General features: G+C 33.0%; 1 protein-coding gene across 3 annotated transcripts in view; it reads left to right on the top strand.

The window, feature by feature from the left end:
* LRRC49 (leucine rich repeat containing 49) overlaps positions 1-21499 on the top strand; it is a 150281-nt gene that overhangs the window by 92786 nt on the left and 35996 nt on the right. For all 3 annotated transcript variants that reach the window (XM_063090579.1, XM_063090578.1, XM_063090580.1), the window contains 3 exons: positions 4811-4894; positions 9199-9362; positions 21100-21337. In XM_063090579.1, the coding sequence (XP_062946649.1) occupies positions 4811-4894; positions 9199-9362; positions 21100-21337 (486 nt within the window). The remainder of the gene's footprint in view (positions 1-4810; positions 4895-9198; positions 9363-21099; positions 21338-21499) is intronic.

Genomic DNA, 21499 nt, shown 5'->3' with positions numbered 1-21499 from the left:
AGTAATGAATTAATGCCAGCCTTTAGGAACATCTGTACTGGTGTGCCATGAGGGTTTTTCCTCTAGCCTATTCTATTCAACATTTTTGTTAATGTCTATATGAGAAAATATTTGTTATTCTGATAAAGTACATGAGTGACAGGAAATGGAGAAGTTAGAGGTCCTAAAACACTGGTCGATGAAATCAGAATCCAGAAGCAGCTCTCAATAGTCTAGAACAGGGTTTGGCAGACTCCAGCCTGCTAGCCACATCCATCCTGCAGCCTGTTTTGTACACCTCTCAAGACAAGAATGCTTTTTATATTTTTATAGCATTGTCAAAAAAGGAAAACAAAGAAGAATATGAGATAGTGGTTATATGTAGCCCACAAAGCCTAAAGTATTTACTATCTGGCCCTGTATTGAAAAAAATTTGCTGACCCCTAGTCTAGAGTACATAAAATATATAAGTTGAAAATCCTAGACTTTACTCCATAACAACAACCAAACAAAACATTCTCAGCATAAATGTAGGGTTATGGAATATGAGACTTAGCAGTATGTGTGAAAATGACTTGCATTGGAATTGGTAAGTTCAAATTGAGCTAATTATGAGATGTGATTATTAAAAGTTAGTATAGCTTAAAACAATATTTATTGGGCCGACCCAGTGGCTCACTCAGGAGAGTGCAGTGCTGGGAGCGCCGAGGCTGCGGGTTCGGATCCTATATAGGGATGGCCGGTGCGCTCACTGGCTGAGTGTGGTGTGGGTGACACCAAGCCAACGGTTACGATCCCCTTACCGGTCACAAAAAAAAAAAAAAAAAAAACCACAATATTTATTTATAGAAATAGAGATTAAGAAAATAGAGACGATTGTCCCACTTTTTTTCTTCAATGGTCAGATTACACCTGACCTGTTATTAGTTTTAGAGGGGTGACAACCAACTGGAGCATCTCCAGAGAATCTGGCTTGATTAGTTGACAGAGGAGAAGATATAGGAAGATGTTATAGTGGTCTTCAACCGTTTGCACAGCTGTTCAAAAAAAGAGAGAATAGACACATTGTATAATGTCCTTCCTTATCTGTTATGGCTCTCTCCCTCCCCTCTACCCCTGGTACGTAATAGCTAATATCCCTGGACCAGTAGAAGTCAGGCTTTTAATCTTTTTTTTAAAATCTTTACTCTCACACTAACCACGACCCTGGAAAAATCAGTTTTCTCTGTTAAAAGAGGTTGTTTGAATGAAAAATATTGACCACCTCTTCTAGGAAAAAGCAAAAAACAAGAAACCTGTGATTTTAAAGTCTGTTTTATTATTTTATATATTCAGGGAAAACAATGTCTGTTTATAACTCTCTATTCTAAGGTTAAATGCGGTTAAAACACACATTACCATTTAATTTTTTAAATTCCACATAATAAATTGCTGCCGATATTAGGACTACTATTATTTATCTTGGAGCAAAATAACTTCTCGTATAACACATGCATTGTTTTAGAGCCTTAATAATCTGCTAACAAAGTATTATTTAGGTTATCAAACACCTATTAAATCAATGCACTGCTTAATTAACTTGAAATTATTTCTGTATTGGGTCTTCAGGCCAAATTGAAGTAAAGAAAAAAGTATATTTTTTTGTGTGTGTATGTCCCAGATCCGTTTCTTTTTCTACATAAAATATATGGCTTTTGTCCCAGAAATTGGACCATTATCATGAAGATGCCAGAATTTTACAGCTTTTTCCTTCTTACCAACAGATTTATAGCTTATCTTCACAATTAGAGGTTTATTTTTGTTCCTAAGTTTAGTTACTCTATAACTATTTGGGTCGAAATATACCCATCAGATGTATAAATTCCTTTAAAAACTCAATATTTGAATTGATTTGGTGTAAATCCAGTTTTCCAAGATTTAGCTTTCCTTTTAAAGCCCTACTGCCTTTAGAAACTCAAATTCTTTTAGAAAATCTGATGAAATCATCTCTTAAGTATGTGTAGTACGTGATCCGTACAGTTTCCAGTACTGTTTGAAACTGGCTCTTTGAATAACCAGTCTGTTTCTCGTTCACATTTTATGAATGAGTCAACAATTGAACATCAGTATACTTTACTCTTTTAAAAACTTTTTTCTGAAATAGGTTGTGCTCCATAGGTACCAAATCAGTATTTACTGAATAAAAATAATTTAATAGAATTATTAAACCATATATTAATAATTTAATATAATTATTATTTTGTGAAGGCAGGAATCAAAGTTCTGAATTTTTATTTAGTTTACTGCTCCTCCTCACCTCTACTAAGTTTTTTAAAATTAAGAATAATTATTTTCCATACTGTATAAGACACTTTAAATTCACGAAAAATCACATTAAATTTCATTCGCTTTATAAAAACTAAATCATATGACCAATTACTACTGAATTCTAACCTCTCTTTTGTCTGTCTAAAATCAGTAAAATAAATTTAAATATATCTTTATTATAAAAAATACTACAAATTCCATTTCTGGCAAGACATGGCAACTGACTTTGTCACTAGTTTTGTGACCTCACATATGTTATTAAATTCTCAGAATATTAGTTTCCTCATTTCTAAAATTAGAATCTTTTCTAATTTTATAGTGGATGCTTTTATAGTTTCCATTTTAACTCTGATACTTTATATTTGTGCATTTTTTTATATACTTTATTCTTTTTATTTATTTTCAGGAACATGTATAATGGCCCACCCTCTAAAATAAGTTGTCACAGCGTCTTTGACCTTCCTTAATTCTAATATAGTATATATACTGATCAGAATAAGCTAGATTGTGCTGCAGTAACAACTTCTCTAACCTCAGTAGATTAAAGCAACAAAGTTTATTTCAGGCTTCTAATACCTATCTTCCCATGATGTGTGGTCTGGGATCTTTGCTTTACTGTCCTTGTTGTAGGACTCAGGCCTGCAAAGTACCCATTATCTGGAGCTTTGCAGACACTGTAGCAGAGGTGAGAGAGAGAATAGCTGTATCCTACATTGTCTTTGTAAGCTTCCACCCAGAAGTAAATACATGTCACTTTTGTTTATATGACATTGGCCAAAGCAAGTCACATGGCCTAATTGCAAAGGGGTAGAAAGTGGTGTCTCACAATGTGGCCTGGACATGTGAAGACACAGGAATATTTGGTGAACAGCTCTTTTGACTATCTATCAGGCTTTAAATCAAATGTTGACTTGGGGTAGGAGTATAAATTAGTACTACATTTATGAGGGCAATTTGCAAACATACCAAAAGCCCCAGAACTATGTCTACCATCTGATATAGCAGTTCCAGTTTTAGGAAATTATTAAACAGATATATAAAGATGTATATTATTTAGGTCATTCCTTAAAGTACATTTGTTGATTATCTACTGTATGGCAGGAGCTGAGATAGTTCATACATTCATGGAGCTTACTGTATGGGGTAGGAGGCAGGAGGGGTAGTGCCAGAGATAATTAAAATGAAACAGATTAAGTGCTATGATGGGAAAGGATAGGGTGCTGTGAAAGCATAGGAAAATTTCTCCTGATCTATTTTCCAGTTGGCTGATACTCTTTTCAGTTGTATATAATCTGCTATTGAACACCCCCTTCATTGAATTTTTTATTCCAGTTCTTGTAATTTTTATTTTTAAAAGAGTTATTCTTCAAACATGTTACTTTTTTATAGTTTTCTATCTCTGAAGATATTTTCAAGCTTGTCTTTTATGAAGAAATTTTTTTTTTCTCAAGTTGTAACATCATTTTGAGTACCTACAAAATTTTTGGTAATAAAAGCAAAAAGTTACATGATTACAATTTACTTGATTGGAATTTGACAATCTTTAGGGGAAAATGTGATCCAGATTGTATATATGGACTTCAACTTTTAAAAAAGTGCTCATAGTGAATATTGCAAGACAATACACAGAAATTGTGAAATACAGGTGAGGGTGTTGGGATAATAACTGATTTTTTTAAATTTTGTAAACTGTTGGTAACATTATTTCATGGGTTTTATTTTTCCTCAGCTTTATTGAGGTATACTCACAAATAAAATTTTATAAATTTAAGGTGTACAAAGTGATGATTTAATATGCATACATATTGTGAAATGATTACCACAATCAAGTTAGTTAATACTATCACTTCACCTGGTTTTTTTTTTGTTTGTTTTAATTTTGTTATTGTTGTTGTTTGTAGCAAGAACATTTAAGATCTACTCTCTTATCAAATTTCAAGTTTACAATACAGGACGGTTAACTATAGTCACCAGGCTATATTTCATAGCTTTTAGAATTTAAGAAATGAGACTGGCCAGATCAAGTTAAAAACAAAGTAATATTAATGATATTGATGGGGAATAATTTATTAACATCAATGGAGAGATTTAAAAGGCTTTCACCATCATCAAAAAAGCTCTGATTTGCAACCATAGATCAAACTGAAATTGTTAGAAGTGTTATTTTTACCCTTTTCATCTTGATGATGGAGTGTTTAAGTCTATGTGGAATCTTGGTAATAGTGTACCAAAAAATTATACAAACCTGCTGCTCCCCCTTTTCTTCCTTCTGTTTATATGCTTTTTTCTTTCTTGTGTTAGATAGGTTCATCTCACTTCCAGAGTAGGGAATATAGTTAAGAATGCAGAATTAGGAGGGGAGATGAAAATAAAGAAAAACATACTAACTTTTTCTCTGAGAGCATATTTTCTGTTAGCAAGTACTATACCTCTCAAAAAGAAAACCAGACTTCCAGGAACAAAGATATTTAGCATTAAAAAATGGTTAAACTCTTCATAATACTTTTTGAAAATTTTCTTTTAGGAAGAAGAAAGGCGTATGGCATCTGTTGTAGCAAAAAAAGAGGAAGAGAAGAAGCGGGAAAGTCAGAAACAATCTTTGCTTAAGGTATTTTCAATAAGGTATTTTCAATGTGCACATATGCACACATACACTGAAGGTGGCTAGCCAGTCTACTGGAAAAGTGGTTTCTGAACTTTGTAAATTTTTCATTTCTCTCAGTGGAATGTTTTTTGTAAACAGGCACTCCTAAAACTTTTGTAAGTTACTATCTATAAATAAACCTGTTTAGGAAATACAGTATAATGTACGTTATTTATTTATTTATTTATTTATTTTTCATCTCTTCCTTTTAAAATTTCTAGTGTTTGCATGTGTTTTATGTACAATTTTAAAAGAGATGAAAAATAAGTGTAATAGAAGTTATAACACTTTTTATACCAGTGCATCATCTTGTGTATCCCATGGCATGTGTGCTTTATTTCAGAAAGCACTGCAATAGAATGTCACCTTTTCTGATACATTTTAATGATCTTTGCTACATGGTTTTTTTTTTTTTTAATGTTAGCTTTTTGAATTTAAAAAGTTAACCTATTAATTCCTCTGATATAAAAGTGGTAAAGATTTTGAGGAATTTAGGAATGAAAATTCGTTTAAAATTGACTTTAAGTGTTTTAGCATATCAATATTACTTTCCTTAAATAGAATTTTAAAATGTGTTTTATATTAACATCACAAAGTATAATAAATAAAGATAGCTTAAAGTTTATAGCTATACTAATAATGCATCATACTGTGTTCTAAAAGTAAGGATATCACCCTGATTACCCTTACTCATTCTTATCTTACATAGGTGCTTTGCTCTTTAAAATTAAAATGGCGATCAAAATTCAAAAAATGTCTTGTAGGGATACAAAGTGTCATAACCTTCAGAAACCAGGGAACTTTCTCGGGTGATAGAAATGTTCTATATTTTGATAGGGGTATGGGTTACATAGATATATGCATTTGTCAAAACTGATCAAACAGCACACTTAAAATCTGTGTTTTGCTCTATGAAAACTATTCCTAAATTAACAAAAATGGAAAACAAACTTGTTCCCAAGCCCTCTCAGCTCAGGACTGTAATTTCAAAAGTAATTAGGGCTAATTGGTACTAAATATGCTATAATTTCCTCACCTGCTATTATTTCTAACCTCTTGAGTCCTCCCAAGCTCTTATCTGTTATCCCCCATCCCATTAATTAGCTGTGCCTAACCCCTCTCCTGACATATCTATCTTTTTACTGATTCAGCCAACAGGTTAATTTTTCCTATACTGGAATATCCCTAAGGGTTGGCCCAAAACACCTTGGTTTATAGTAAATAGGGATGTTGGCCGTATTTTTTTAATTTATAGGAGCAAGATTTACTATTGCCAGGTAATGCCATTGGCAAACCATTTTGATTCGTTCATTTAGAAAAAGTGATACTTTCTATCATGCAGTTTCTGCTTTCAGATGCAGAAGCAAATGAATAAGTGAGTGAATAAATAAAAATATATAGAGTAAAGCTCTCAGACCTAGAACCCTCTTTTATGAGAGCCCTAGAGCATAGAAAGGAAGAATGAACAAAGAAATTCCATTGATGATTTAGCTATAAAGTTGCCAATTTAAGTAGACCCTGGTACAGGCACCAAATTGCATTTGACTTTATCTTTCAACTGAACAGTTTTTGTTATATACCCGATTTAGCTGCTTCTTACAGTCAGCATTTGGGAAATGTACCATTAAATTTTTAGCAAATATTCTTTTAAATGTTTAGAATTTTATGAAAAATTTGGAAAATAGAGAATGCTTCTCTTTAAGTCACTAAATAGGGCTCTTTAGTTATGAGGATTATATAGCTTTTTAAATTTTTAATAAGAGGAAAAGCATGGGGAATTAGGAGACCCGGGTTATAGCCCTGGCTCAAGAGTTGGAGTCGTGATACAACAGACCGTCAGCATTTGCTGAGGATTGCTTCATGCAACTCCACATATTGATCACTAAGAAAATGGGATGGATTGGGTATAGAGAGAAGGGAAGAGTGCATAGACACGTGTTTTCTGCCTTGTTGCTTCTCTATCTATTTTTCTTGCAACCTTGGAAATGAAGGAAGTGATAGTTATGGCATAGTGGTGTGGTCTTGCCTGGACTTATGAAGAATAGACTCAAGAGGCAGAAGCTGAAATTTGGCCTCTTCTAAAACATTTGTCACTTTAACACAGACTTGGCTATTTATTGCCATTTAGCTATTTGACGTATAATTATAGCTGATAAGCCAACTTTCTCCATGATCTTTGAGAATAAACTTTTCTCTGAATACCCACTTCTGCTTTGCAGAATCTGTAGCATTCTCTAGCCTTTCTTTTGTTTCTTTTTTCTTGCTCCACAGATGCTGAGAGCCCTCTTGTGGCCTCTTGGCCAGCCAGTGATCCCCATCTGACCCCAGGCTACACTCTTGTCTTAAAATATCTCTTCCTTTTTTCTGGCTCCAGTAAAATGACCAATTCTCTTAGTCAACCTGGTGTTGATCTGATTCAACCCAAGTAAAGGAAGCTTAACTTTGACATGGGTATAGGAAAGTATTTGCATTTTCAAAGACTGTCTTATTATAAGTTTGTTAACGTACTCAGCAGTATAAAGATGTTTTGTGCCTTTTTTCTAAGCACTGCTACATCAGCCTCATTAAGAATATCTCTTTCTGCCTGCCCCTGTCAAGTGCATGGCACCAGCATGATAGCCACTCTTCATTAACTTACTACCTCTGCCTCTTTTGAAGTGGCCTTGGTATTGAGTAAAAATAACAGCATTGCTTACATTAGAAATTGGGTTGGCATAGTCATTAGCAAATAACTAAAATAGAATTCCTTAAGGTGAGATGTCTTTTTATTATAGATTAGGGAACAAATTTTTACAGTAGAATAGTAGATTCCTACTTGCTTTAGATAAGGAGGACATACATAAAATGCCAGAAAGTCTCAAAACTATACACGTGGTAAGTGGAACCCTCTTAAATTAACTCTACAGACAAATTTGAAATACTAAAGAATAGAAAAAAGAACCCAGGCCAAAAACATTTTAAACACAGAAATAGAACTTGAAAAAGTTTAGTTTTAATTAGGCAAGCCACATCACTTTCCATTCCTATTCAGGCCATCCATACACTCTGAAATCTTAGGTAACCAAACATAGGCAAAGAGGTGCAACTAAAAATAATCACTCTACATGTGTATATGCACTGAGGGAGTGGACAGGGAATCTTCCTAACAGTCTTGCCTGGCTCCAGAATGAGCAAGTGAAGAGGGGTCAGTATCACACTCAGCTTATTTTTCACTGGAGGATTGTATTCTTAGTAAAGAGGAAAGGGACAGTGTCTATTTTCATCATTCAGATCTAATTAACATGCCATTTAAAAATGTTAACTTTTCATAATTTATCAGAATAGGGGTTATTTTTTCCAATAAATATACATAATTTGAATGGAAACATTTCAGTCTAGCACAGTTTCTTTCAGAAGTCTAGATCTGCTTTACTCAACAGGGTTTCTGTGATAGAATTGAGCCCTAATGCCGTAAGTCAGTAGTTCTCAAAGTGAGGTCCGTGAACCAGCAGCATTAGCAATACCTGGGAGCTTGTTAGAAGTGCAAATTCTTGAGCCCTACTGGAAAAACACTAAGTCAGAATGGAGTGAGGCTCAGCAGTCTGTTTTAACAAGCCCTCAGGTGATTCGAGGTAACCTAAAGTTTGAGAACCAGTACCCTAAGGTATTCATTGCATTTAATGAATTACTTTCTTTCCTATTCATCTAGAAAGGTACTACTTATCTAGAAACATTTCAACCTAGCACAATTCTTTTGGTAGTCTAGATAATAACTTTTAATTTTCAGGCATTACACTTCATGCTGTGAAACTTGGAAGATTGATCAATTCTTCCTTCTTCCCTCCCCCCATTCCACCAAGATTATTCTACCATATTAGTCCTAATTATTGGCTAGGAAAATCACAGTGTTATTAGTTTTTTCTTGCTATGTTTAAACACAGAGGTATATAAATTTCTGTCAAATTAAATTTTCAGCTAGTGAGTTTTCAATCTCCAGTGTATTATATATTTATTTTTAATAAAATTAAGTTCCTAAGGAGTAATTATTATTTTTGTGTAACTGTTTTTTTTTTTTTAGGATGATAAACCATTATTGAGATATTTGAATGCACGGGGTAAATACAGGCCTCTTGAATTTTGTTTTAGAATATGTATTGGGTAGCTACTTGTAAGGAATAGTCTCCTTTTAAAAGTATTATAAGAAGGTACAAACAATATGCTCCTTGGATACTCTTTTCTGCTACAAAAATTGCATTGTATAATTCTTATCACAATTAACTTTTTCATAGGAGAAGAAAAGGTTAACAATTAACAACGTAGCTCGAAAGTGGGACTTGCAACAACGAGTAGCCAATATTGCTACAAATCCAGATAGAAAGGATTCTGATTCTCCTTCTCAGGACCCCTGTCAGATCAATGGAAGCACCATCTCTGCATTTCCAGAGGAAACAGGGTATGCAATGGTATTCTTTCAGGATACTAGCATTTTTAGAGAATTGAATTTGGAGTGGGAATGGGAAACCATTTCACATATAAGTATTTTAAAAGTTTTTTTCCTAAGAAAAACTTACTGAAATTAGAATTTAAATTACGAAGTTAAGATGGAAACATTTAAAAATCTAACCATAACATTCTCCTAATTAAAAAAACCCTTCAGTGGTTTTTGATTTTTGTAGGAAAAGTTCTAGATTACTTACTATAGCTTATGAGACCCTCTGTCCACTTCACCTGTTTGATCCCACACCCTAAACCACCTTCTGGTGCCATAGTGTCTCTTACTTTCTTTCAGTTAAGTTGCTTCCTACTTCAGAAGGTTTCTTAGAGGAACAGCTGTTTTCTGCCCTGATACTACTTCCCTGCCCTAGCTAACTCCAACTTACCCCTAGAGATCTTAAGTTTAAACCTCACATCCCCCAAAAAGCCTTCTCTGACTCCAAAGACTAGATCAGATACCCCTTTTATCTCTCAATAATTCCCTGAGCTTCCTCTTCTTAGTACCTTCTACAACCCTGATTAAAGCACTAGTTGGTAATTAATTGTTTCATATCTGTCTTTCCCACTAGAATGTAAGCTTCATGAGGAAAAGAATTCTGATTGTCTCAACCACTGTTGTAACCCCAGCAGCCAGCACAAAACCTTACTCCTTAACTAGTATTAGTAAACAATTTGGCATAAAATCTAAATAATTACTCCAGTTGTGATCTATGTTATTTATCAGTTGCTCACAACCCCTTTTCTTCTGTGACACATGTATCACATGATGTACATCCCCAGATTTATGAGCAATTCTAAGTATACTATCTAGACTTCACGTATTTCTTTTTCCCACAAGAAAGAATATTGGAATCAGCTAAATGAGAGGGACATAAAACATATATATATATCCTTATAGTGTATATATAATTTAAATATATTTATAATTTTAAATTATGTGTAAATTTAAAAACAAAACCTACAAATCAAAAATAGAATACATTTCAATTTTGTTTAATTTGATGAAGTACATTGATCTTATTACCTTAACCAAACTCTGAAATACTTTTCAACTAAATATAATATAGCTTTTTTTATTTCAAGATTTTAGCTAAAATTCTTTAAGCCTTTCATATACATAGAATGTAATAAAGGAAGTAATTTGAGAGGAATTAGAATAATGTTTTGGAAATTTTCTGGAATCAGAGTCTGACATATATTTAGAGAAATATATTTTAAATTTTAGTTACAGGATTGACTTACATCAGTCAATGTATTTCCCTGAGCTCACTTGGAAATCCACATGTAGAGCTTCTCATTTCTTTCAGCTAGATAAATAAAGCAACAAGAATAAAATTTCTAATTGTGATAATTTATATAACTAATGTACCATTCTTATATAGCCCTAGAGCTATATTTAATAGTATTTAAAAGTCAAAATATAATTTTACCTGGTTAGAACTATAGCATTTTATGATGTTAAAACTTTATAGCATTGGGGTTTACATTTATAAATAATACATACCGGTTCTTTTTCTGATTTCTCTTTTTTAAAAATGTTTTTTTCTATTTTCCTTAGGAAAGTTTCCCAGTTCTGAGTTTATAAAAAAGTAATCTAAGAAATTTTATTCTAAAATTTTAATAAGGTGTTAAAAGTAGTACGTTAATCCATGAAGTTTATTTTTATATACAATATTAAGTAAAGGTCTAACTTAATTTTATTTCAATTGACTACTCAATTTGCTAATAGCCTTTCTTAATTAAGCTACTCTTTCTTTTCTAATGAGAATGCCATCTTTGTCTATGTTGTTTCCATAAATATGTGTATATATTTTGGATTGTCTATTCCATTCTACTAATTTACTTACCTGTTTTAATGCCAATACCAGAATCTTTTGATTATGATAGTTTTGTAGTAAGTTTTAACATACCTGTTCTTCCATATGAACTTTAAAATCATTCCATCTAAACAGAAAAGAAATGTTGAGGATCTTATTCAAATCACATTTAAGTGTATTATGAATTTCAGAAGAATTGACATTGTTATGATAATGATATCACTTTAAGAAATATAGTGTGTCTGTCCATTTTTTCAGGTCTTATTTGATATCCAGAGAGAGCTAACTGGGGAAATGTTGAAAGATTGAAGGAAAATTTTGAGGAACTAAGTGAGGTTAGAGACCATGTAATTGTAGTAGCTATAGTCTGAATTGTTGAGAATTCCAAAAGCACAGAGTAGATAGCTGTAACAGTAGAGAAGCTAAATGTCTGATAAAGAACAAAGAGATAAAGGAACAAATACAAGAAATAAAAAATTTCAAGTGTGATGACAAATGAAAAAATAGAAATGATGGGTTATACAGTCTAGGCTAGATTTTTAAGAATTAAAAAACAGATTGGGAGAAAAATTAGTATTTTGGGGACTAGAAGTACAAATGAAGTTGAAGATGAGTATATGAAGTAAGAGGGTTTTAATAATGAGCTGGTGTAGTGGGTATTTATGATCAGAGTGCATTTTTGAAGTTGATTTTAGAGGTAGAATATATGTAACTAATGACATTAAGAGCAGTACGATGTAGAGGCCATTATTGTGGCCATGGAAGTGGGTTGTCGGAAAAGAGTTTAAGTGAAAGTCACCAGAGGAGAGAAGATCAGTTGAAACCATTATTGTAGGCATTGAAGTTACTGATGGTGGAACTAGGTGTGGAACCAGGGACCAAAAACACCAGGGACCAACAAATGACCAGCCTTCTTTCCTTCCAATCTCTGCCATGCATCCTGTGCTCTTGTTACAGAGCTGTTCACTGTTCAGATTTTACTAGTATTGGCAGCTGCAGTGCATGCAGGAGGATCTTTTTTATTAGATGGTTCTTTTATCTGGCAGAATTATCTCTGATAGGTGGATTCCAGACCATTAATGTGACTTTCCTGGTGTTTTGAACTTTTAAAGTAACTTATGGCCAAAAATTCTGTGACCCTCTAGAATAATTTAAAATTTTACAGTCTTCACTTTTATGGTCTCAAAAACAAGCAATCAGTTCCAAGGAAAAGAGGAAGTATCTGTTAGTAAAAATTGTTGTGCCATATAGTTACTGCCAAGAGTCTCAGAATTTTTATTAGGAGTTCCACAAAGTCAGAGGCTTTAAAGCAATGAGCACAGAGGAAGACTTTGGGAGAGATGGGAAAAGTGATGTGTGGAGTTCAATGGAGAAGATGGAGAGAGCAGTAATAAATCATTGGGAAAGGGATCCACAATTTCTGGCAAAAGATTTACTTTGTACAAATGTAAGTTCAAAGTACCATGGAAACACTCTTACATTCTCTTGCCTGACTCTTTTAATGATGTAAAAATAGTATATCAAGGAGCCACAGAAAATATTTATATATGAAGTTGGAAAAAAAAACTTTAGGAATAGACAGTGAATGATTAGCAGAAACTATAATGCAAAATCAGTTACTTATAACTTCCAGTGGTTGTAGATTTTTCTTCAATTTAGGTTATGGTTATCCAATTCCTGTAAAATCTTTTACATCTGAAAGTTAGAAGTATTTCTAAAATAGCTTATTATACTTTGTATTTTCCTAAACTAGGGGCTCTTAAGCAGAGGATCCAGATTGCCTTTCTGAATTTTAAGTTCTTATTTTACTTGACCTCCTCACAACATTTGACATAGTTGACCCTCTTCATTGTTTGAAGCCTTTTTTCTTTGACTTTCTTGATATTACATTCACCTCTTTTTTCTTTTACTCTTTTTTTTAAGTGTACTTCACTGACTCTCTCTATAAAGTCTTTAAATGTATGTCATGCTGCCTTTTTATTTATAAGATTTAGTTATACTTCTTGCTATAATAGATGAGGATTCAACTTACTCACCTTCTTTCCCCCAAAAACTATATGTCTATAGTTTTTTGATTGGTTTTGTAATGTATAATTAAACCTCTGTTGCTTGTTCCATTTGCTATAGAGAGTAGCTCTCAAGTTTACACTGTCCAAAATAAGTCTACCCTTCTTTTTATTTCTCCTTCCACTTTGTATATTGCATTTTCTGTTAGCTATACTTTTCTAATTCCCCTTGTGATTTCTTCTGTCATTGTTTAAGAGTATAGTGTTTAATTTCCACATATTTGTGAATTTTCCAGATTTCCTTCTGTTACTGATTTCCAGTTTTATTCCATTGTGGTTAGAAAAAATATTTTGTATGAGTTTAATCTTTTTAAATTTATTGAGACTTATTTTGTGGCTTAACATACGGTCTATCCTGGAGAATGTCCCAGGTGCTCTTGAGAAGAATGTGTATTCTGCTGTTTGGGGATGGAGTGTTTTTCAAGTCCTCTGTTACTTGTTTATATTTTGCCTAGTTGTTCTATCTATTACTGAAAGTAAGGTATTGAAGTCTCCAACTATTATTGTAGAACTCTCTTCAATTCTGTCAGTTTTTACTTTATATATTTTGGCCTTTAGGTACATATATAATTTTTTTACCTTCCTTATGGACAGACCATTTTTTTCTATGTAAAATGCTCTTCTATGTCTCTCATAACAATTTTGACATAAATTCTATTTTGCATTATATAAGTAGCCACCTCAGCTATATCTTGGTTACTGTTTTCCTGAAATATGTTTCACCCTTTCAATTTCAACCTATTTGTGTTTTTTAATCTTGTAGACAGCATATGCTTTAATTTTTTTTAATCTATTCTGCTTATCTGTGCCTTTAATTGGAGAGTTTAATCAATCCATCAAGTCCTGATAAGGAAGGACTTAGTTCTGCCATTTTGCTGTTTGTTTTCTATCTGCTGTATATATTTTTTCATTCCTCAATTTCTCCCTTACTTCTTTTGTCTTTACTTGATTTTTTTTAGTGTACCATTTTTTATTCCCGTCGCATTCTTTTTACTGTATATTTTTGTTATTTTCTTAGTTGCTACCCTGAGGATTAAAATTAACATCTTATTTTATAATAGTCTAGTTTGAATTAATATCAATCCAGTTTCAATAGTATCAAAATCTTTGCTTCTTTATAGCTCTACCCACTTTGTTATTATTGTCACAAATGACATTTTTAAGCATTTGTGTGAACATTAACGTATACTTTTAATTATTATTTTATGCATTTGTCTTCTAAATTATATAGAAAAAAAGAGGAATTATAAACCAAAAATATAGTGATACTGGCTTTATCTTTACCTAAGTAATTACCTTTTCTGATGTTCTTTATTTCTTCATATGGCTTCAAGTTATTGACTAGTGTCCTTTAATTTCAGCCTAAAGAACTCCCTCTAGCATTTCTTGTAGGGTTGCTGTACTAGCAATGGACTCCCTCAGTCTTTGTTTATTAGGAAATATCTTCATTTCTCCCTTATTTTCAAAGGATGGTTTTGCCACACGTAGAATTCTGGGCTGATTGTTTTTCAGCACTGTAAATACATAATACCACTGCCTTCTGGCTTTCTAGTTTCTGATGAGAAATCAGCTGTTATTCTTATTGAGAATCCCTGTATATGATGAGTTACTTCTCTCTCACTGCTTTCAAGATTCTCTCTTTATCTTTGTCTTTCAACAGTTTGATTATAATGTGTCTTGGTGTGGGTCTTTTTGAGTGTATCCTAGTTGGAGTTCATTGAGCTTCTTGGATGTGTTGATTTAGGTCTTTAATCAAACTTGGGAAGTTTCTGGCCATTATTTCCTCAAATATTCTTTCGCTCTTTTCTCTTATGTCTGTCCTTCTGGAACTCCCATTGTTTATGTTGGTATGCTTGATGGTGTTACATAGTTTTCTTAAGTACTGTTCATTTATGTTTATTTTTTTCCCTGCTCCTCAGACTATATAATTTCAATTGATCTATTTTTAAGTTCACTTATTCTTTCTTCTGCCTGCTCAAGTCTGCTGTTGAACCCCTTTAGGGAACTTTTTATTTCAGTTATTTCAGTTATTTCAACTGCAGGTTTCTTTTTGGTTCCTTTCTAATTTTTATCTCTATCAATATCCTCTATTTGGTGAGATATCATTCTCCTGACTTCCTTTAGTTCTTTGAACATATTTAAGGCAGTTTATTTAAAGTCTTTATCTAGTAATTCAAATGTCTGGGCTTCCACATGTACAGTTTCTATTAATTAATTAATTTATTTTTTCTGTAAGTGGACCATACTTTGTTGTTTCTTTGCGTGCCTCATAATCCTTTGTTGAGACTTGAATGTTGTAATGTGGCAAATCTGGAAATCAGATTATCCCTCCTTCCCAGGGTTTGTTGTTGCTGCTTGTTTTGGTTGACCTTGTCTATTTGTTTTGGTGTGACCTTTCTGAACTATTTTTGTAAAGATGATATTCTTTGTCAAGTGTAGCCACTGAAGTCTCTGTTCTGTTAGCTTAGTGGTCAGCTAGTGATTTTACATAGATTACCTTAAATGCCAGGATAAAAAAGAAAAAATAAATAAAATTCTTCAAGTCTTTGCAGATTTGGTTCTGTGTTGTAGTACTCTTTCAGTGCTTAGCAGGGAGATTACAACTCTGCCTTAGCCTTCACTTCCTGCTTATGTGGAGCTTGAAGGTCAGCCAGAGGTGATTGCTTAGAGTCTTCTCAGGTCTTTTCTGATCATGTGTCCAGCCCTGGACATGCATGTGGACTTCTGGAATATTCCCCAGAATGCACAGGAATTTCTCAAAGCCCTTATTCTCCCAAGTACCTTCTTTCCCAGCCTCTTCTTTCTCTGGTTGTCTGGTCCATTTATTGCTTATTTTGACTGTTACTTGTATTAGCTACTTGCCCCATGTGGCAGCAGCTGATGCATTTTTGCCTTTAAATACTTTTGACAAATCCCACCCAGGAGCCACCTTAGCCCTGGGAAAGCTCCAAGGTAAGGATACAAAGGCAAACCCTTGAGCTGATCCTTCAGGCATGTCAAAACTGACAACCACTATTTTTTTTTAGAATATGGTCTGCATTGCTTCTCATGTTACCAATAACCTATACTAGGAATGTGGGTTGTCAATTTCAAGGCCAACACCAAGCTGGGGAGTGGGGAATGGTAACAGGGTAAGTTAAAATGCCACAGAACTGTCTTATTGAAATTCAGTGGGTTTTTTCTTTGTTAAGTGATACCCTGGTTGTTGTAATTTTTAAATTAGATTTCATTGTTTAGAGAAAGTTGATTCTGTTTTTTCTAGCATATTTGTTGCTTTTGTGAGGGATGGAGTTTTGGAGCTCCCTCCTCTACCATTTTCTTCCTTCTTCAGGATTCCAATTTTGCTGTATTCTGTGAACTATACTTTTATATTTTGAGATTAAAATTATTTATATCTACTCTATAATCATAAAAACTTGTCAATAGCATTTAAAACTTGAAAACTGATAAACAGTGTTTACATTTCTATGATGTAAATATTTTTTACGTTAGAGGTAAGTAGTATACTATGATTATATCTCTTTATCTGCTTCTTAAACCACTCAAAGAGAATAGTTCTATTATCAAATTCATATGTTCCCCTCTTCATTACACTTAAAAAGTTCTCCAAACCCATGCCACATTTTAGTTGGCTTCATATTTGAGCCATGCCTTTCTTACATAGTTTGATTTTCTTTGGAGTTTCTGGTTGCCTTTTTTTTCAATTGAACAAAGAAATTTGCTGCCTTTACTACATTCCTAATTTCTTTTAAACTCTTGTTTATCTATTGAATAGAATTTACTCTTCTTGAAGCCTACTATCTCTCTGACCTAATGTAGACCCATTATTGCCTTTTGGACCATTCTTTACAGTTTATTATTTTACAGCATATTATTAGTAGCTTTTGATTTTTCTTGTATTCTGTGTCTTTCTCGTGTTCTCAAGTACTTCTATCCTCTCAACCTCTAGATGGTAGAGGTCCTCAGATTTTGATCCTGGGCTTTCTTCTCACTTTCTGCTTTCCCCTTAAGCAGTCTTATACATACCTTTGACTTTAAATACCATTTATATGTTGAAGACAACAAAATGTGTATCTTTTCCTTTATGGTTTATCCATTTAGATTGTGTTTAGGAAAAAAAAGTTTGTTACTACTTTGAGATTCTAAAAACATTCTCCTATTTTGTCTTTCTAAAGGTTTAAAATTTGGCCATTTATATTTAAGTCTTTATTATGACTGAAATTATTTCTATATTTGAGGTTAAGGTCTGATTTATTTTTTGTTTTTGTTTTTGTTTTTCTTCTGTAGGAATTATCAGTCATCCTACTGTTATTTATTGAATATTATTTCCTTTTCCCAGTGATCTGCAGTACCACTCTGCCTGTTTTGTTGCCAGTGAGAGAAGTAGACAGGAGAGTCCTTTCACAGATCTTCAGTTAATGTCCCTGTGTTCAGTCTCACTTCTCACACTCACCTCCATCGTTTCTACTTTTCTTTCCTTTCCAGAGTTCTACTGAACAGTGTGGCTGTCATCTTTGTTCCTATCCCCAGTGCATACTCGAGGCTATATGGTTGTTGGGTTTTTTTTGGTTTTTTTTTTTTTTTTTGCCTTCCTTCATCACATCACTCTTCACTTTCCAGCTTCTAGAAATTTGCTGAAATCTCCTACTGCTGATAATCCTCCCCTATTGTGCTTATGTTGTTGTGGGCTTATATTTTTTCAATTACTTTACCATTCATTAATGGTGTCTTGGAGGGAGAGGTAAACACATTGCTCGGTCTAGCTGCTATTTTATCTGAAAGTACAAAATGAAGGTTTTAAAAATTAGAATTTGTATTACTAAATTCTCTGTAAGTCCTTTAAAATATAATTAAATTTCATCTTTCAAGAATGATATAAGCCTTCCTCTTTCAGAAGGTAGAAAGCTAGTCAGAGGGCCACAATCTCTTTCTTAGTGTTCTGATTTATTTTTTAATGCTACATAAGGTTTTCCATTTTAAATAGTCATTTATAGTCGTTAGTATTTTATAATGCCAAAAAAGTGGCTAATTCTTCTGTTACAATGTCTGTGACCTTTGGCTTATGGGTGTGTAACTAAATGCCTAGAAACAAGTGTCCATGAAAAAATTATAGGCACGTAAAAAGAAGAAATTCTCTAAAACTTTGATATATCCCATAATAATTTCACTGTTCACTGTACTTGGGATAGTAAAATGACATATTGCAGGTTTCTTTTCCCTGGCAGAAATGGGAAAGTACTTGCTGTAATGTTTTCTTTGCTTACATTGGATGAGTGCAGTGAAGCTGGTTTATTTTTGGTCATTTCCTGTCTATGAACACTGTGGTATTTTAGCCAACACTACCATAATAAAATATAGTGCATAAAATGAATTTCCACACCTACGAATGTTGTAATAGAAATTCATAAAATAAGCTATTATAGGAATCAGCACCATTTATTCATTGGGAAAAGAATCTTCTGAAATATTTTAAGCTTTTCTGTTCTAGCCTGTAATAAAGAGCCTAAAGTTAAAAAAAAATACATAATCCTCTGGAATATTGTCTTTTTCCATTGAGATATTTAGGAGTATGCTCTACATTTAGCCTGGCTTTCAGGGACTCATTGCTTTATTGCATTAAGTTAACCACTCTGTCTTTTCTTAGGGACCTCCCTTAATTAAGAAGGCATAAAATATTTTTCTGATTCATTCTTATATAAAATTTAATTTGAGTAGATGAATATTTGGTCTTGAAATTAACCTCTAAAGATCTTGAAGAGAATTCATATCTGATGTCATACTGCCTGCTGTTATATAATTAATATTTGAGTTTGAGAATATAATTGGAAATGTATTGGGCTTCATGGGAAAACAAATTTTAAAACATGGATCCTCCAGAGCAGAATACGACCTTTCTTAGAGTGTAAGTTCAGACTAGACAGAAGTAGAAAACTGAACGAGCTGATTAGTTACCCACTCTAGAAAGCTGAGTCACACTTAATTCCTCACTGTCTCTCATTCTCCATAGTCAATCAGTCACTAAATCCTACTTTTATTTTCTCTTAAATATCTGGTAAGTCTATGTTCTCTTTTATTAATAATAATCACTAAAATGTATTGAACCAAACATGAGGCATTGTTTAAGATATTATTTCTAATCTTTACAAATCTGAAGAAAATACATATTATGATCACCATTTTACATACAAGGAAACTGAAACTCAAAGAACTTAAATAACTGGACCCAAAAGTCATCTGTTTATCAGTAGCAGATCTGGAATTTGAACTAAGGCCTATATGATTTTCTTACCACTGCCATTTTCACTGCATCATACCATTTCTTTTGTTATTCTCTCATATGATCTAGTTGATGCTATTGCACTGATCTTCTTACTAATACCTTACATCCAGCCTCTCCCTGCTATATCTTCCACAAACTAGACCAACTTATCTCTCTGAAGTAGGTCCTTGAGGGCAGAGAGCATTTCTTATTATTCTTTGTATCCCCAGCACCAGTACCTAGATATGTGCATGGCACTTTGGAGGTGCTTAAAAACTTGCATTGAATATGGTCTTATTGCTTTTTCATTTAAAATCATTTTTCTGCTCCTAAACCATATAGGATAAAATCACACTTTGCAGCTTCACCTTCAGCTACTACCCCTCTGTGTGTTACAATGTTCCAGTTCTGTGTTTCAGTGTTCCAGCCATATTGTGAAAAGCCCGTTACTAGGCCTCAGAGTCTCAAAGATGATAAAAAGTCTTTAGCCTTAAGGAACTCACTATCTGCAAGAAGAGGGCAAAATTGTAAACATATAGTTATAATACATATAGTTATAATACATTATGAGAAGTGATGTATTGGAGGAGTGTACAAAAGTTAACAGGAGTACAAAGTAGAGCAAAGCACTAATTTTAGTAAGCACGAATACTGTCTGAAAGCAAAAATCCCAGAATGAAAAAACACAGAACAATAGACAAGTATTATTTAAGTTTTGAGGTTGGGTAAAACAATTATGTCTCTTTTCACAAAGTACAAAATTTGAGCTGGATCAAGATATTTCTTTTATTTTGTAGCTACCATTTAGGTAGGCTTTTATAGAAAATGTGGCTCCTACTTCAGAAATAATAATTACCATATTCGGTAGAGTATGTGAAGTGATTATGTATATGATATACATAATGGATTGTTTTTCACCATTTCTTATTTTAAATTGGGTCTTATTTAATCTTATTGATCTTATTTAAAAATCAATCTTCATTGATTTTTACTGATTATAACTAGTGTACATCTGGCAGAATTCAAAAAAACACTGAAGTATTCAAAAATAGAAAGTCAAAGTTACCCCAAAGTTGGATTCAGACTTTGAGAGAGATACTATTTTTAATGATTATATGTTTTATAAACATGTTTCTATATTGTATGGTTCTTGCTATGGAAATTTTATTTTGTGAAATGCATTTTTTTTTCAGCCAGATAATTTTATAGATTGGAAAAACCTATTTTTATTGACATGAGGAGATATCCATGATGTACTTAACGGATTGTTTTAACACTAGAGTATCAATTATCTTTCATTAATATAAATAATTTGGTTTTAGAGGTAGTGTTTTTTGGTTCATAATATCTCTTTTGTAATTAAAATATATGATTAGAATAATACAAAATTTCTAGACAGTCTATTGAAAATTTGTCTTTGGTTCTCCAGGTTTAATTATTGAAATGAAAAAATAAATATAAAATTGTAAAGAGCCTTTCTAACAATTCTTTATATTCTGTTTTTTACTTTGCATGATATGATTTTCATTTAAAATTTCACTTTGGGTTTTCCAGATCTGTAGACTCAGGGCTCACCAATGCTTTACAAGGTTTATCTGTCACAGACACACACCTTGTTGAACTGGATGGGGATACACTTTCTCTGTATGGCTCAGGAGCACTGGAATCTCTGGATCGGAATTGGAGTGTTCAAACAGCAGGAATGGTCACAACAGTCTCCTTTACTTTCATAGAATTTGATGAAATCGTCCAAGTGCTTCCCAAATTGAAGATTAAGTTTCCTAATTCTCTGGTAAACATTCTCTTTTAGTAGTATATTTGAATTATTCTTAGTCATGACTTGTGTATTGAGGCCAAAGACCTATTTTAACTTTTATTTATGCAGTTTCTATCTATCTGGCAGGGAGCCTGAGCTTTTGTGTTGATTTTCTGGAGCTGGGACTTAAATTAGTAC

Source organism: Cynocephalus volans, chromosome 3 (genome assembly GCF_027409185.1).
Source record: "Cynocephalus volans isolate mCynVol1 chromosome 3, mCynVol1.pri, whole genome shotgun sequence".
NCBI classification, from domain to species: Eukaryota; Metazoa; Chordata; class Mammalia; order Dermoptera; family Cynocephalidae; genus Cynocephalus; species Cynocephalus volans.
Note: the sequence above shows the minus strand (reverse complement) of the source record. Positions and strands in the feature narration are given on the sequence as shown.